This window comes from Phalangium opilio, unplaced genomic scaffold (genome assembly GCF_054372755.1).
Source record: "Phalangium opilio isolate 3A_F unplaced genomic scaffold, DU_Popi_V2 ptg000003l_1, whole genome shotgun sequence".
Lineage (NCBI taxonomy): Eukaryota > Metazoa > Arthropoda > Arachnida > Opiliones > Phalangiidae > Phalangium > Phalangium opilio.
Window position 1 is genome coordinate 6,969,474 of NW_028324145.1, and position 18,749 is coordinate 6,988,222.

The 18,749-nt window shown below is 38.6% G+C and overlaps 1 protein-coding gene across 1 annotated transcript in view; it reads right to left on the reverse strand.

Moving 5' to 3' along the window:
* The window catches only part of wb (wing blister), a 54,316-nt gene extending 36,066 nt beyond the window's left edge, over positions 1–18,250 (reverse strand). Inside the window, exon 1 of the mRNA XM_089838815.1 lies at positions 17,876–18,250. Coding sequence (XP_089694941.1) covers positions 17,876–17,969 — 94 coding nt within the window. The 5' untranslated portion in view covers positions 17,970–18,250. The remainder of the gene's footprint in view (positions 1–17,875) is intronic.
* Between the last annotated feature and the right edge of the window lie 499 nt (positions 18,251–18,749).

The window sequence follows — 18,749 nt, forward strand, 5'->3', positions numbered from 1 at the left end:
TTTTTTATGAAACAACCTTGATATTAATTGTTCTTTCAAATTTAAAGAATGACATTCAGATTCATTATGATAAAAAGGTTAAATATTTTATGCAAATCCTCAACTAATTAGACTTAACGATGTCCCTAATTAACTCATTATAGATTCATTAATTAAAATTAAAGGATGTTACTGTACGCTAGAATTTTTCTTTTTTGATTCAAATGGACATACAAAATAATGAATATTGTAACAAGATGTCAATAGACCAGTTTTTTCCCCATACATGAAGTAGTAACAACGGGAGTGGTTTTTTTATAGTTGAAGCAACACGTTCAGAGCAAACTTAAGGCTCTTTCAGACGACCCAACTTTTTGACTCATCTCGATGGATCAAAAGTTGTATCAACTTGCCCAACTTTTGAAGGGAAAAGTGAAGTAAATCCTTTCTTTTCACACGACTAAAATTTTATCGCCAAATGGAACTTTTTAAGCACCACCTACCTTGGCACTTACGAAATAACCCGCGAAAAAGGCCCTTTTTGTAATTCGTTTTGATTGGCTGAAGAAATGAAATGAAAAAGTTGAGTCAGCAAAAATTGGATAACTGACCCAATTTTTCCTAGCAAACTCTTTTGGTGACTCAACCCATCCAGCGTCTATTCACACGATCCAACTAGTTGATTCAAAAATTTAATTTCCCGGAGTTTTTTGTCAACTATTTATTTCGCCAGGGATAAATTTAATTTTAGAAGTAGGAATGGAGAACAGAGTAATCTGGGCGCGCGTCAAAGTCCCGGACCCCCTTCCACGGGACGGAGGGGTAAGAAAGAAGAGGCGGGTCATAGCGACAGAGGTAAAAAAGATTACGTATTTTTATCCGTCCCATCAGCAACGTTATCAAAACGTAGTTTATGTGAGCCAATAAGATAATTTAAACTTTTCGTTACGTGTTGGAGGGAGGTGCTTTATACTGGGCTATGATTTGGACTGAAGTAAATACTAACCGTTCTCCATTCCTACTTCTAAAATTAAATCTATCCCTGATTTCGCTAAGTTTCCCAAGTTTGAATGAACCCTAGCGCGTTTTAATAAAAACTGCTTAGTGTGATTAAAGTTTTGTTTTATGGACTTTAAAAATTTCCATTTTAAAGCGAATATAGCTCGAAGGCTTGGCAGATAGAGAGGCCGCAGTCGGTGAAATCAGGGGAAACCGAATCCCTAACCATTAGTTAGTTATCCGCCAATAATCCCCAATGGCAATACATACTATATTTTATCTTCGCAAACAGGTTATCCAATGAAATGGTATGAAATATGGTAGGTTAAAAGTGTGGACGCGTGCCCCTAGCGCCGCCACTGGAATAGCAATTTAAACTATTTTGATCTGCTCTGAACAGAGAGAAAAGAGGTACGACGGAGCGGTAATGATAATGTGCCTTGTGCGGCAATGAAAATCTCCCAGTGTACCTTGCGTATGCTCGCCCCCTACCCTTTGGTAAAGGCGATTGTTAAGTGCTGCCGCGTAGCGGCATTGTATTTGAATAAGAACTAGCTTCTATTTTTAAGACACAGCGAGTATCCTCGACCGTACGACCCTACTCAAACGCCACTGAGGATGCTGGGAGGACTTCGTTGCCGTTCCGTAAATGGGGTACAGACTGCAACATTATAGGTATGGAGATTACGGCTCCAGCCCACCTCTCCTTCAAGGTCTGAAGAGCGGATCGTTTTACCCAAACCCGATTATAATTATACAAAAGACCGAGATTTTAAAGATTTAAAACTTTGGGTATTTTTCTTTTAAAAGATGCCGAGATTTCAAAGTGAGATAAATATTTTATATACGTGCTAATCATATGACTTGACATTAAGGTCTATGTAGCTTGGAGAACTCCGAACTTGGGGATTTGGTAAAACAATAGTTGAAATATAGTTTTAATTAACATACAAGTCAACATTGATGAGAATTATGATCTATTTATGTGCTTTCGTTTTTTAACTTTATTTGGTGTAGTCCAATGTATGTTTGGGTCTAATTGGATACAGGACCATTTTATCTATGTAATCCTCAATACATTTTACACCGCAGTGAAAATATGTTTGGAAATCTTAAAGAATCTGTCTCAAACACATCACATGCATGCACTACCCTTAAAAATTTCTTTAGAGCAGATTTCCAAAGGCGTGAGGCTACTTTTTGGGAGGAAAAATAAAAAAAAAAGAAAGTTGTACATAATTGAAATCACGTGTCCAAGTTACTTGAAAGAGCGGAACACCCAATCACTTAGCGAGAGTCTTACACGATCGAGTAGTAGCAACGGGCCCTCTGTCCTGATACAATTTTAAGATTTAAAATTAGCTCACGAGCTTCTAAAATGGGGAAAAAAATTCAGTTTATAAAAAAAAAGGATGTAAATTATTTTCTCTTTTTCATCCATCGCCTTACGAGTTTGTTGCGAAAATCCTAAACCGAGCCATATGTTAATAATCATCCCTTGAAGTTTGTAAGGAAAGGGTTTTAGCATCGTTATGCGCAGGTATACATAACACGCATGCGCACTAAACTGAAACTCTGCTCATTCGCAGCATATTTCGCAATTGATTCAAATCTAATTTTTTTTACAATTACTTTAAAATTCAGAGTTGCTACCTAAAAAGGGTTGACCTAGAAAGTTCAATATCTCAACCCAATTATCGAAATTAGTTAAAACTATAGTGTTGGCGATCTTTGACCCGACTCCTATAAGGAGTGGCCCCATGGCAGTATAATACATTGGGTCCCATAATCGAGTAATATGTGGGACCTTCTTCCTTGGTGTTTCTGTGTGTGGGACCCCCTAACCAGCGCCCATCAGGCCCAACGGATAAGACTTCCCCTGTCACCGGAGGTGACTTGACCCCAATAACCCTTACCGTCACCTCCTCCAAAGTAAACCTCATTTCCATACCAGATTAAACATACACGTACTGAAACCTTGTTAATCGCATCCTTGCCGAGAACCCTGACAGGGACCCAATTCCAAACTAAAACTCTTAATAAAAACAAAAGAACTTAGGGTAAAATTAATTCACTTATGCTCGACCGGGTTGCATAAAGTTTAGTGTTAATTGTTTAGAAAGGTTTCTATCATCACTTGTGTTGTTTTTTCTCCTCGAGTTCAGTTGTAAGGTTCATTGAGAGATATTTATTTTGTACGATCGTACAGTTTTCAACTCTTAAATTAACTACGTGAATCATTTCCAGTTGGAAAAAAGGTACACCTCACCACACCTCACAACCACCACGACCACGAAACCTGTACCGTCCTGTACCGAGTGCCATAGTGCAGATTTTCAGTGTATCTGTACATACATACGAAGCTTCCTTAGGAAAACAAACATTCTTAGAAAGTACGTTCCACTTTTCTTTTCCGCTATTACTGGATTTGTTCTAAGTTCAAAGTCAGAGGCGAGTGAACTGGAATGTATATTTAACCCCTTTTCTAAACGTGGGTCTAATTCGTATCGCTTTAGGCTTTCATCTTTGGTATCAATTCCAATTGAAAAATGTTAGTTGAGAAGAAAGGCCCCTCTCTAAGGGGTTGGCAATTCAAAACGTGTTATTACAAAAAGACGCAATCACGACACGAAAATTCGTGACGAGGGATTAACACATAAAGCTTAATTTCTTCACAAAGGCAATAAAATCTAATTCCAGGACATATATATTCGGAACGTTTTCTTTTAATTAAAATAGAATAGAAGATAAACGAATGTTAGTTACGAGATTGGAATTTAATTAGATAATTCTTAACTATAACCTTAAAAGGAAGGCTCTAATAAATTTTATCTTAAACTACTTTTTATTTCAATTCAAACATATCCTAAGCCTAAATGTGAAGCTTTCCTGATGTGTGATTTATTTAAGATGGAACCCCACTGCGCGCGTATTCTATAAGATTTATTAGGAGATTTTTATTTGGAGATGACGTAATTGGACAGTTTAAAGGGATACTTCGGCCTATAATGTTTTCTTTTCTTTTTTAATCGAAAGAGCATATAAAATAATGAATATTTCAATTGGACCCATGTTTCTAAATACAATATTAGAGAAGATACAAGCAATCAAGTTTCCGTAATGGATGTCACTACGCGTTAGGCTTTCCCGCCAAGCTCTGGGAAGTACCCCTATTGGACGAACGCGTCAGGTGGTACTAGGCGTCCAATAGGGGAACTTTCCAGTGCTAGGCGGGAAAGCCTAACGCGTAGTGACATCCATTATGGAAACTAAATTGCTCGTATATCTTTTAATATTATAGATAGAAACATGGTTCCAATTGATATATTCATTATTTTATACGCTATTTTGATCAAAAAGGAAAAAATTCTAGCCTTGTTCTATCCTCTAAATCCTTCACCAAAAAAACAAATAATAAACAAATAAATAAACAACCCAAAGTTTAGGCTTAACCCGCAATTTCAAAAACACTTCAAATACTTCAAAACATAAGCATATGGCGTATGGTTTAAATACCAAAAAATTAACGAACGTCACACACAGGCTGATACACTTCATCTTCTTTTTTTCTTTTTAAAAACTTTCAAGTTAAAACTAATTCGGAGCAAGATGGATGAATCGATCTCTCTTGTTTGTAAAAACCGAAGAATTTGATACGAGTCGAGAACAACCCTTCTATATTGTTGCCAACGAACGCCGTATAGGAAACAGCCAATCACTTTTTTGTTTTAAACATTAATATATTAGAGTCCTATTTATTATTTTCTGTTTCCAAGGTTTAACTTCCTGTATCAGAGCGCATAATATTGTTCCCTTTTCCCATATTAAAAAGTGATAGAGCAAGGCACAAAGCCCCGTTAAAACAGTAGTCAAATTACAACACAAAAGAATTGAAAGAAGAAAATGATTGATAATAAAATTAATTAGCCTTGAAGAAGAAAGACCCTAACCTAAAAGGTTCCGTTCGCATTAATTATGCATGCCTCCCTTTTAAATATTTTAAAAGGAAACTGGTTTTTATATTATTATTATTCTTAAAGACTCGCGGTTTTTTTGTACGTAAACACCCACTCAATTTAGAAACTAAATTTTCACTTGAGGAAGTTGAGGGGAGGGAGATAAACACTTTCAGAATGGAGAGAGTGAGAGGAGTAGGTCATTCTCGGTTGGTTTTACCTCTAAATATCTTTGGGATCTTTCATAGGATTGGGTCCTCAACTTTCTTGAGAAAGTATTGCCATCTATCGACTTATTTATGTATCCCAAAATCGAAAATAGTACAGTGATATTTCAGAAAAGCTTAGTGTTACGTCACCCACACTTAGCATCCATAGATAAAGTACGGTAACAAAAATGGCCACCAACTGTTAAAGGTAAGCCTATGACGTTTCGACTTTGCGCTGACGTCACGACTGAGATATCTCTATTAAAAATTAAAACAACATTCCTAAAAAGGTAATGTTTGGGGTAAAGGTTTTTCCTGGTCTATTTTAATGTTATTTCCGTTCCTTTTTAATAATCTCCGGGATAAATATTTACAGCTAACGTTGTTTATTAAATACTGGATTTTATTACTTGGGAGGGAGTGAAAGGTTATCATATATAGTGAGGAATAAAAAGGTGCAAAATTAACTCACATTCTTTCAAATCGTCTGCTTAATTTAGGGTTAAAAGTACCCCCCCCCCCGGGCCATTTACCTAAAATACCTTTATAGAATTTTTTGAATAAAATCTAAAGAAATAATAAAAAAGAACCTTCCAGCCGGAAAAAAATAATTTATTCTGCGAGCCTCAATATAAAATCGAAAAAGTATATTTTTTTTAAAAGCGATTCATCAAAAAACACCTGTATAAAAGGATCCCCCAATCTTTAGGGGGCAAAATGGGGAGAAATTATATAAAAATAGCACCATCAGCAAAATCCCGATGGATTTTAATATAATCAAGGGGAAACGGATGCCATTTCTCTAATGTTAAAATTTTTCGCAGAATCATGATGATAAAACTTCGATGTAAGAAGTTATTTTTTTTTTTAAATAAGTGATTTTTTAGCATGAATCGGAGGCCCCCGTAATTTGCCCATATAGAGCCCATGCTTGTGATAATACATTAGTTGTTTTTTTAGTATTTTGAAAATAGAGTATTTAAGAAGTCTAGCAGGTCTCGAGACACGTTCTTCTGCACTTTAATTTGAAGGAGTTAAATTAACCTTAAAGGAGCTCCGGAAATGATGCTTATTTAATTTCCAGAGCTATGCAATCTGTAATTAGCAATCTTGGGCCTCTCGGTATGACGTAACAGATTAAGGAATACATAATAGCTATTATAAATATAAAATCATTGTGCCCATGTGTAAGTAATACTATACATCATAATTCGAAGGCCTTTCAAACTGTAATTTCATTGGTTGGTATCAACGCGAGTTCGTAGACGCGAGCAAGGTGCAACGTGCAGCGAGATAGATTATTCGCGAGGTAAAATTCGTCACACATAATGATTAGTCTAGCCCCTCCCACAAATCCGCCTAGATACGTTGAGAAAATGCTGTATGTATTCTTGACAGAGAAAATTAATCGCGAGTGATCTCAGAGTATGCACAGGTAAATATAATACGCCATACTACGTGTTAGACGTTTTCGCACATCACAACACTGCATTCAATTACTTAAACTCTCTAAAGCGTTACAACTTACAGTACAAGTGACGATACATTCTCTACACTACAAACAAACAATATGGTCAAAAACCATAATAGATACTTCACAATTTTGTTATACATCCAACCCTCAATAGATAAATGTACATGGGTTCGAATACACGAATGACACATCATCTCTATTCCGATATTGACGTCCCTAAAACAGGACTTCAAAAAATTGGCCAGATGGAATCTTAACATGAATTCGATCGTGATGATTGAGACATCATGTACGAGAGAGAGCGAGCGAGAGAATTAAGTTTTAAAGAAGAAAATAAAAAAGGACCCCCAAAAATAAGCGTGTCTAATATAGTCAGTCAGTCAGTCAAGTCACAGTCAGCTATTATTTTCGATTTTTCGACCAGATAGCTAAGCTGATAGAGTAAAAACAAGGGGGAGTTTGGATTTACAAAAGGTTACGGTACCTCCAAGAAAAGGGAGCCCGTAATCTCCTGTTAATAATTTACTAAATTTCTTTTCAGTTATCTACGGTTAATCAACCCCTCCTGAGATCCCGCTGGAGAGCTTGGGGGTACAACTATAGAGATTTTTTCATAAAGATTATAAGCAAATAAAGACATTAGGAGTGGATAAAAATCCCAAATTTGTTATTTTGGGATTGGGTTTAGGCAGGGATAGATTTAATTTTGCAAGTAGGAATGGAGAACGGTTAGTATTTACTTCAGTCCGACTCATAGCACAGTGTAGAGCCCCTCCCTCCAACAGGTAACGAAAGGTTTAAATTATCTTATTGGCTCACTTAAACTACGTTTTGATGACGTTGCTGACGGGGACGGCGAAAAATACGTAATTCCATTTTACCTCTGTCGCTATGACCCGCCTCTTCTTTCATACCCCCCCGTACCGTGGAAGGGGGTCCGGGACTTTGACGCGCGCCCACATTACTCTGTTCTCCATTCCTACTTCTAAAATTAAATCTGTCCCTGGTTTAGGTGCGGTGGCAAAATTGGGAACAAAATCATTCCAGAATCAACATTTTATTTTTGGTGGAATTGTTTTTAAACCTAGTAGGGAGTCACTTCTTAACTATTTCTGCATAAATTCTACTCGTCAATACACGACGGGGCCCTCCATTCCTGCCCCTTAATGACCCTGGTTCGCCCTAGTGTCACTTCGAAGTAGTTCTTTCTGTACTACAACTATAGCCATTTACATTTCTCGAAAAAAAAAAAGAATAAAAACCTCGAAACAAAAGCGAAGAGGTTGAACGGTGTTGACCCCACGAGCACTCAGGGGGCACCACTGGAGGGGTCACGAGCGAAATGGCGAGCGCGGCTTCCTTTGAAATAAACATTTTTACGAAGCAGGTAGCTAAGCTATACAGGGTACTCCAAAAACTGTGGTAGGACCGAAGTGCAGTAAGTTCTATAGGGCGATTTTGAGTCGAACATTTTGAACTAAAGGCCCACCGTTTACAAGTTATGATTGGAGTGTTATACGGATGACCCCTTAAATTTAAGTATGCAACTGAAAGACAATGATTTCTAATTTAATTAAGGGGTCATCCCTAAAACACTCTAATCAAATCTTGAAAACGATGGCTCTTAGGGCAAAAGGTCATAGAACATTTGATATTATTATGTACTAAAGTGGGCTAGAACTTTCCACAAACCCCATTCCTAAACTTTAATCGTGCTTCACAGGGTTGTCAGAAATTTGTCAAAGCATCTCCTGCAAGTTTGGACCTGAATGATAACTGAATCGAAACAGAATTCTACAATCTTTTCAGTCTGTTGTAGATAGCGGGTGAATTGCACTGCACAAATGACTGCCAACACTTCTATAGTGCATCCTATCTATAAAATAATCCCATAGAGTAATGGCAGTACTAAGTATGCAAACGTCATACCCTTCTATCTCTTAGCCCAGTGTCTTCCCCCTACTGGGCGCGTACTTCTTCTCTTACAAGAGCGCGCCTAGATGGAGGGATACACAGTCTACGCCCCCTCTCTACCGCCACTTGTCTATTGTACATACTTGGATCCTACTGGTATGAACAAAAGCCGCTGGTATCCCTTTTGGAATACCCTGTACATGGATGGCTCCCACTTCCCTCGACGTACCTAACCAACGCTTGTTTCAGAGTATATGCTTTAACACTAGGGTCTTAGACTGGTAGGTGGTTTGGTTCCAGGTTCTATGCAATGCTTCCGATACCCCCTCCACAAAAATGGGCGCCAAAGGAAGGTGTTCCCCCAAAAAAATGATTGTTCACCAAGTGGGTTTGTAAATGTACGTATGCCCAAAAGCTAAAACGCTCCTCCTTCTCCTCCTCTTTTTGGCAGTTCGCGAAAGATTCTCGTACACTTTTAAAAGTCTTTTGGGACCAACCTAGAACGCCCATGGAGAAAGAACTTCAAATTTGGGAAGAAAAATATTCGTTTCTTTTTCTTCTCTCTCAAAGAAGAGAGAGAAGAAAATGGGTCAAGCCATTTATTCCCAATCCCAATACAAGTTCAAAATGTTGGTCAAAAAAGAAAACGTTCCGACACTTATTATCCATCCGCAGTTTGCCCAATGGTCAACGTTTTGACCAGAAACGGGGTGTTTCTGATAAGTCTGCCAGAAATTAAAGGGTGTATTCTTAGGGTCAAATTGCAGTGGTAAGTTTCATCAAAGAACATGGGCGTCTACAACATTTAATTAAGAGATATGTCCACCCAAACATTGATTGGCCCCTAAAACAAACAAAGGAAATAGTCACAGGTGTGGAGTGAGACATCATCATTCAAAGGTCTCCAATCTAAGAATGAATGTTGCTAAACCTCTTATCTAGCAGAAGTGTGGTACCAGGGATAGATTTAATTTTAGAAGTAGGATGGAGAACGGTTAGTATTTACTGCAGTCCGACTCATAGCCCAGTATAGAGTCCCTCCCTCCAACACGTAACGAAAATTTTAAATTGTCTGATTGGCTCAGTTAAACTACGTTTTGATGACGTTGCTGACGGGGACGGCGAAAAATACGCAATTCCTTTTTACCTCTGTCGCTATGACACGCCTCTTCTTTCATACCCCCCCCCGTCCCTTGGAAGGGGGTTCGGGAATTTGACGCGCGCCCAGATTATTCTGCTCTCAATTCCTACTTCTAAAATTAAATCTATCCCTGGTTGTAGACAGTAGACCAAATTTGATGACTTTTTACACAGTACTTTGACCCAAGGAACCAACCCTTTAATTTATGGCAGACTTATCAGAAACACTCTGTATAATCAACCCGAAATTGGTCCCACTAGCTTTTAGAAAGCAAACACGGGATGGAACGAGTGTGGGAGGTCGCAAAAGGGGTTAAATTTAGGGTTCTATTGACATTCGGAGTTTCGAGTGCCAATGCTATTCATCATCCATCATGGGATGGAAATTTTCAAAGAGTGATTTAGGGAACGACTATAGTAGGCCGGGTCAAGGGAAGCCGCGAGGGACCCTAATTTAATATTGGTTTTTGACAAGATTTGATGTATTTTCCACGATTGAACTGACTTTTAAGAGGCTAAAGAACTCCGCCCCGGAAAAAGGGAAGCCTATATTTATTTGAACGACCTTGAATTTAGTGAGCCAATTTTCCCGCCAAAAAAGAAAACCCAAAAACACGTGGTGGAATTTGCGCGCCTTCACGATTGATTTTAACCATTTAAGAGCGAGCAGGTTACGTTTATAGTTACGAAATCAACAACGAGGGGGCCTGAAAAATATCCAAAAGAAATAGACCCTTCCATTAACAACTTGCAGAGAAAACAACACATAGGAGAGAGGTCACCCTCTTTGGTTATGTCCCTCGCGCCAAGATGCACCGCCAGGCGGAGCCCGAGTTCACTCTACGCTGAGGGAGGCTATAGCCGACTTGCACGCACTGCCTCTAACGGTGCATGCTTCTTGGCACCTGGGAAATAACCAAAGGAGGTTTCGCTTCTGGAATTAATAGAATAGTCTATTCCATTTCGAAATTGAACACACTTCTTTTTTCTTCACTTCGAAAACGTACTCAAATTCGTACCACCCCCTTCCAGCGTGTTTATATAGGTTACACTGAAAGGGAACGAAAAGGCCATGTCCAAATAGGGAGTAATACGAATAAACAAGAAGGTCTAATTGCAATAAAGGAAAATTATAACACTTCAACCCCATTTTCACTCTTGAGAATTGTGATTTACTGCGAAGGTTAAGAGCTGCGGTACCTTGTAGCCCAGTTTCTAGTTTTCAGGGGTATTCTACACTGATACTTTTATTTGTGCTTGAGCTGGTGCTTGTATTTGTGCTTGAATTTGTGCTTGAGCTGGTGCTTGTATTTGTGCTTGTATTTGTGCTTGAGCTGGTGCTTGTATTTGTGCTTGAGCTGGTGCTTGTATTTGTGCTTGAGCTGGTGCTTGTATTTGTGCTTGAGCTGGTGCTTGTATTTGTGCTTGAGCTGGTGCTTGTATGTGTGCTTGAGCTGGTGCTTGTATTTGTGCTTGAGCTGATGCTTGTATTTGTGCTTGAGCTGGTGCTTGAATTTGTGCTTGAGCTGGTGCTTGTATTTGTGCTTGTACTGGTGCTTGTATTTGTTCTTGAGCTGGTGCTTGTATTTGTGCTTGTACTGGTGCTTGTATTTGTGCTTGTACTGGTGCTTGTATTTGTTCTTGAGCTGGTGCTTGTATTTGTGCTTGTACTGGTGCTTGTATTTGTGCTTGTACTGGTGCTTGTATTTGTTCTTGAGCTGGTGCTTGTGTTTGTTCTTGAGCCGGTGCTTGTATTTGTGCTTGAGCCGGTGCTTGTATTTGTGCTTGAGCCGGTGCTTGTATTTGTGCTTGAGCCGGTGCTTGTATTTGTGCTTGAGCCGGTGCTTGTATTTGTGCTTGAGCCGGTGCTTGTATTTGTGCTTGAGCTGGTGCTTGTATTTGTGCTTGAGCTGGTGCTTGCATTCGTGCTTGAGCTGGTGCTTGTATTAAGCCACTCTTAAAAACCAATTATTTCACCTAAAAATTACCTAACGTAACAAACTTGAAATTAACTAGGCTACAACTTAAATACTACAACAATTCCAAATATATTAGATTCCATTTAAAATCTCCTACTTTAAAATAACGAAACGGTTTTTACGACTCCATAAGGAAAAGCTTTAAAGTGCAATAAATAAAAGTAAAAAAGGCCCGGAAAAATTCATTATCATTCCGAATAGCGAGCGAGCTGCGAGTGGCCTGTCCCGTTCACTTTATAGGGGGCAAGGAAGATTTCGCGCCAAATAAAAACCGCCAACCCACCTCTATCTATATGACTAAGCCTAAACTTACAGTAAATGCCTACACACACTACTAGGCCTACATCCCTTTGGAAAAGTAACTTTTGATTGCAGCAGATTTACGATTGAAGCTTAAATCGCCGGCCGGTTAAACGGACTATTTGAAACGGAACCGTGGCGAAAAAAAAACATTTAGGAATCTAAATTTCTTAAAACCCTAGACTGAATCCTAGACTTTTTCAAATTGACCGCTAATGGTTGTATAGTAGAATGTTGTACAGGGTGTTTCAAAAAGGGGTGGTAAGACCGAAGTACAGTGGTTTCTATAGACGATTATGAGTCGATAATGTACAGTTCTATGACATTTTGATGACTGGAATGTTTCACAGTTGACCAATTAAATATAAAAAATTAATTATGTTGTGCGGTCCTGCCATAATTTTTTTGGAACACCCTGTATAGAAACCGTAATTTATTAGCTAAACAAACGAAAATAATCATTTTTTAAAAGTTTTAAAACGAACTAAACTGGTTTCTTCGACTTCTGTTTTCATTTAGTATACACCACAACGCTTTAATTAATTTCAAGTTACGTCAGAGAAAAAGATATAATAACTTCTTCCCGAGCCAATTAACTAAATAAAAATAACATAAACACGTTATTTTTCAACACACTGTTACATTATAAAAGTAAACATAAGACCCCATGCATGCTGCAATCATGTACGAGTCTACTTTTTTTTATAAACAAAGTACAAATGACCTTTAACCCCGCCTCTCGTAATTTTCCTAATCATTATAAAAGCCTTCTTAGTAAGCTTATGATGGGATCGAATCTGAAATGGGAGACATTGCCAAAAACGAGCACTTGGAGACATATTTGACAATTTGGTTATTTTCAAGACTGTAACTGATTATACTAGGAAACTGTTTAAACTGGACGAAGGGTCGAAGGCATCTAAATATGAACAAGAAGTGATATCTAGTTTACTAGGGAGAAAGTACAAGATGCCTAAGTATTCGCGCGCCATAGTCCCAGTCCCCCTTTCAAAAATACAAGGGGGGGGACGTAAAAGGAGACCGGGCTATTTCGCCTCTCCTCAGTCGCAAAATACGTAATTTTCGTCATTGGCGTCGCGCTGACGTGAGTTTTCAAGAACCAATGAGATGCTGGTTGTAATTTAGAGGCGGGGATTAACTCCAGACCTACGTTTGGACCGGAGATAAAGCTAGAAATGTGGTGAATTTATACTATCTCTCTAGTAAACTAGATATCACTTCTTGCCATTAGTCTTATTTTGTTTTGTCCCCTATGCTGTTCTTTTTTCTTTATTTTATTATTCCGGAAATGGAAGTGATGGCTATCAAAATTACAGGGATCAAGAAAAACATTTTTTTCTTGTACATTACTGAGGTTTCGGTCTTTCGGATATCAAAAAATAACATGGTATTTTCCAACGCAGTCTGCACTACGGTCGAGGGGGTATTCACTCAGAACAATTAGTGTATACACTGGTCTGTACTTTTGACTACACTTGGTATTACACGTAATCAGGGATAGATTTAATTTTAGAAGCAGGAATGGAGAAGAGGGGAATGTGGGCGCACGTTAAAGTCCCGGACCCCCTTCCACGGGACGGAGGGGTTTGAAAGAAGAGGCGGGTTATAGCGAGCGACAGAGGTAAAAAGGAATTACGTATTTTTCGCCGTCCCCGTCAGCAACGTCATCAAAACGTAGTTTAAGTGAGCCAATAAGATAATTTAACCTTTAGTTACGTGTTGAAGGGAGGGGCTCTATACTGGGTGGGCTATGAGTCGGACTGAAGTAAATACTAACCGTTCTCCATTCCTACTTCTAAAATTAAATCTATCCCTGTCGTAATATTTGCAAGCCCTTGACGGTGTTTTACGCGTAACCCAAAATTCTGAGAATGATTAGCCTCTCGACTACCATCGCCAGGATTCTAGGAAGATAAATGACATTATTGAGGTCCGGAACGAATCTTTTATATATAAAAAAATATCGACACCAGCCAAGGGGCACTGAACATTAAATTTATTCAGTTTTGATTTAGTTTTTGCTGAATTTGCGCAAACACAATAGAGTACGCCAAGATTGTCCACACCTGCCTGTATTATGCAGAACACTCAATGGACCTACTAATCGAACGCATGCGAATAACGCTAAGATATTAAATTTTGCTCCCAAATTAATAACAATTAATGCAAGTGACTTAAAACAACCGAAACCAAGAAGCGATATCTAGTTTACTAGGGAGAAGGTATAAGATGCCATATGGTCCCAGTCCCCCTTTCAAAATACAAGGGGGGACGTAAAAGGAGGCCGGGCTATTTCGCCTCTCCTGAGTCGCAAAATGCGTAATTGTCGTCATTCGCGAGGCGCTGACGTGAGTTTTCAAGAACCAATGAGATGCTGGCTGTAATTTAGAGGCGGGGATTAACTCCGGACCTACGTTTGGACTGGAGATAAAACTGGAATGTGACCAATTTATAATCTTCTCCCTAATAAACTAGATATCGCTTCTTGCCGAAACTTTATGTTACTCGAATTTAAACACTACACAACAGCCATCCTTTTATCTATTAAAAGCTATCACACGTTTCAAAGTCGCGCATTAAATCCCAATTTCACACAAGATAGATAGTATGGTCATATATTACATTTCCCGCCATAAACCCTAGCTGCATCTTCTTATCTTTCAAAAATTTCAAAAAAAACAAAAAAACCGTAACGTTGAATCAAGTTTAAAATATAGTACGTAGTACCTCAATGAAGAGGCTTGTCACGTATGGTTATGGTGCTATCAAAGAAACTCGATTGAATAAGTGAAAAATGCGCAAAACGTGCGATTTCCAATGTAACACCCACATTGACACCAACTTATCTTCAAAATAAATAATACTTCCTCTTTAAATTAAATTTCGTTGCAGTTACGAATAGGCCTAAGTAAAACAAGATTTAGGACAACTTTACAAACGAATTCGCGTAGGGGGAAAATGTATTAACATAAAGAAGAACACTGCTGTAAGTATGACATTGCCCAAACGCTAAATTTCTTCAATGGTATGCCTAATTTAAAACGCATTTTTTAAACACAATTCGGTTAACATTTCACCAAGAAATATTTTAAGAAAAGAGTTCACCCAAAAATCGATTTACATATTAGAAATGCGCAAGAATTATTTTCTTCCCCCTTCTGCATCATAGGTTGGTTCTCTCGCAAATCTAATGCATCAATTTATTACAAGATTAGGCTTAATTCTAAACCTTATATGTTGTATACTTCTCACCTTCTACATCATAGGAAACTAACACAAACTTCCGTTTCCAGTAAAGCAAAATTTAGAAAAACCTTTGTTGTCAAACTTATACTTGTTTGCTACTTATGGTATTACTAACACTTTTCTCCCATTTCGTATTTATTTACTTGTAAACAAAACCAACCAAATTTGGTTCATTGCCTAATTTGTCTTAAAACCATAATTCAGTTAGCAGTCACAGAGAGGAGAGTGGAGATAGGGATATAAACAGATGGTGGTGGCTAAATAATTACCCATATTTAACATTAATCGTAGGTGGTTATAATTAATAATTTAGCAAAAAGAAAAATAATTAAGGCAATTAAGTCATTTTGGGTGAAATGAAATATTTGTCAAAATATTACGGCGATTAAAGATTTGATACATCTAGACATCAATTTTATATTAATTTATTTCGTTTTCTAAACTGGAATTTTTTGGCCACAAAATGACACCCCTATTTTTATTAGTCGCTAATTTTTTCGTTCTCCTGACTTTAAATTGGGCTCTTCGAACTCGTTTTCGACAACTTTTTTTTCTTTTCGTCTAATTAATGTAAAAATCTAAGTTTAGCGAAGGAATCTATAATTTTAAAGTTTTTTAACCACCAATAGAGGTTACACAACCGCTTAATAATCTCCGGCGTCTATACACCATCAGACCAGAGAAAATAGTATAATGGAATAGAAGGTAGATTAGGGTTAGGTTTGATTCGGCTTTAGGTTGTTTGACTCAGGGTTAGGGTTTGTCTCCGGGTTGGGTTGAGTTTGTCTCAGGGTTGGATTGGGTTTGTCTCAGGGTTGGATTGGGTTTGTCTCAGGGTTGGATTGGGTTTGTCTCAGGATTGGATTGGGTTTGTCTCAGGGTTGGGTTGGGTTTGTCTCAGGGTTGGGTTGGGTTTGTCTCAGGGTTGGGTTGGGTTTGTCTCAGGGTTGGGTTGGGTTTGTCTCAGGGTTGGGTTGGGTTTGTCTCAGGGTTGGGTTGGGTTTGTCTCAGGGTTGGGTTGGGTTTGTCCCAGGGTTGGATTGGGTTTGACTCAGGGTTAGGTTCGTTTCAGCTTTTAGGTTGGGTTTGACTCATGGTTAGGTTCGTTACAGGGTTTAGGTTGGGTTTGACTTAGGGTTAGGTTCGTTCCAGCTTTTAGGTTGGGTTTGACTCATGGTTAGGTTCGTTTCAGGGTTTAGGTTGGGTTTGACTCATGGTTAGGTTCGTTTCAGGGTTTAGGTTGGGTTTGACTCAGGGTTAGGTTCGTCTCAGGGTTTGGGTTCGTCTCAGGGTTTGGGTTTTTCCCTGGGTTAAGTTTGTCCCAGGGTTATTTATTGATTAGGGTTTGGTTCGGCTTGAGCTTAGGGTCAGCTTGCTGTCTTGTAGGCCCATCAGAGATAGCCGGAAACGAAAGAAGAACAAAAACGACCGGAACAACCAGGTACAAAGAAAACACCTTCCATTCCAGCACTACTTTCTATACTCGCTCGGTTGTGTCCAAAATTGGTCACAAGAAAAAAGCATCCCATTTTAGGTAGGAAGGTAAGTTGGCCCGAAGGCGCCTCATCATCCCACCTAGCTAAGCTAAGAGAGCGAGAGAGGAAAAAAAACTGGTTGCCAGGTAAACTATATTCCCACTCTCGCTATCAACGCCCGATATCTGTAATGTGTTGTCCGCCTCTGCACTTTTCAATCCTCCTGAACAGCTAACAATTTCGCTGGCCTTCCTCAAAAAACCGACCATCTGGTTCATACTCATCTTCACTAGCTTTACAATAATATATATTTTATATTTTTTTCTTTCTTTATGGATTAATAGTGTTATATATTTCAACCATAAGTCGATGAACATTAACAAGATAAATTTATATACTTTTAAATAAGCCTTTTGTATTAATTTGTATAGTGTATGTATCTATTTATAAGTCAATATCATAGCCATGACACCCGTAGAGCCCTGAAAAGGTGTACTAATCACTAATAATATTAAAATGTTTTAAATTATTTTCCCTAAACTAAATTAAATATTCCTAATTGGATGTAAATTATGGAATTTTTCATAGATAGATATGTAAATTGCATAATATTTTCATATTTTTCGGGTAAGCCCGGTTATTTTTAAACGTACTCGCAGTTTGAGACGCAAAATCAAAATAAGAACAAAAATTATTAATTTTTTCTGACACATCCTTATTTTGAAATTATACGCTCGGCACCGCAAATTCAGTCTTAAGTGACGTTTCCCTCTTAAAAACCACCATTGATTTAAAAGTAACAAACATACAAACCGCGACTAATTTCGGGCCAAAAACCTTACAATCCCCATTCTTCCATCCATTTCCTCGCATATGCCAGCCCGTTAATACCATCTTTAAAGTTTAAACCCACCATAAAATGCCATGAAACCAAACGCAAAACCCTTAAAAACATTCACGTTTTTAAAACCCAGACGGTCAATAAAAAATGGCCCCCTCCGTATTGAACAAATCTCCTACAAGTTAGGCCTACCATCACGACGTAACGCGGGTTTTAAACCATCCTTATACTCCATCAACAAACTCTTCTAGAGAGAAAGCGAGAGAGAGGAAAGATGCGATCCCAAAAACGCACATGTTCCTTAAGAACGTCAAAAATAAAGGTAAGCAAATCATTACGAACCCCTTATTTGTTGTTGCACGACGCAGGTGATTTGAAACAAGGATAACAGCAATAATATTAGCCGAAAACCCAAATCCTTTTTATCCAAATTCATATTTGAAGGTCAAAGGTTATCTATCACATAAATTCCTCTGATCATTCCAGTATAATTTTTCCCTTTCGATCACACACGCGCGCTCGAGACGCGAGGATGTTATAGTATTCAAGACACACACGCACACTCCAAGTCTGGTCTCTTCCTTCGCGGGTTTTGATATCGAACGACGGGAAAGGTTGGTTCTCCCGCCAAAACACGAGGGAGGTCTATAGTATACTAGTCTTTAACTGTGGGTCCGAGGGACGGCTTCTCTTGGAGAAGCCTGATCGTCGTCTGCAAGATCGCTGCTATACGATTTTACCCCGAAGCTAGTAGTTTATACGCCAAAAAAAAACCGGGGCGCCTTTTTTTACGCAAAAGGAAACAAGACGAGGGAGCGCCCCCGCAGCAGATTATGCCGTAATTCGCCCCTGCTTTAGCTCCAAGCTACAATACATACGCTTTTTGGGATAGATTTAAGGAAATAGCCGAAGAAAAACCATGGATATGAGATATACGTGCTGAAGGTGTTCGTAACCAAATGGGATTTCAACACTGGCGCAATCAGTACAAATAAGTGACTGTGATTGGGTTATTTACCAAATGCAGTTTTGTCATAGCAGTTCAGTTTCAATCAGTACTTGACTAACTTGCAATGGCTCAAAGAAGGGTCTGACAACCCTGCACTTAAGTGTAAACTGAGAAAGAGAGGATGAATTTTCTAGTTGCTGTTTCCCCAGTGTTGGTGAGTCAAGAGAATGCAGAAGGAAAGGCAGTTTGACTCAAAACTTGAGCAAC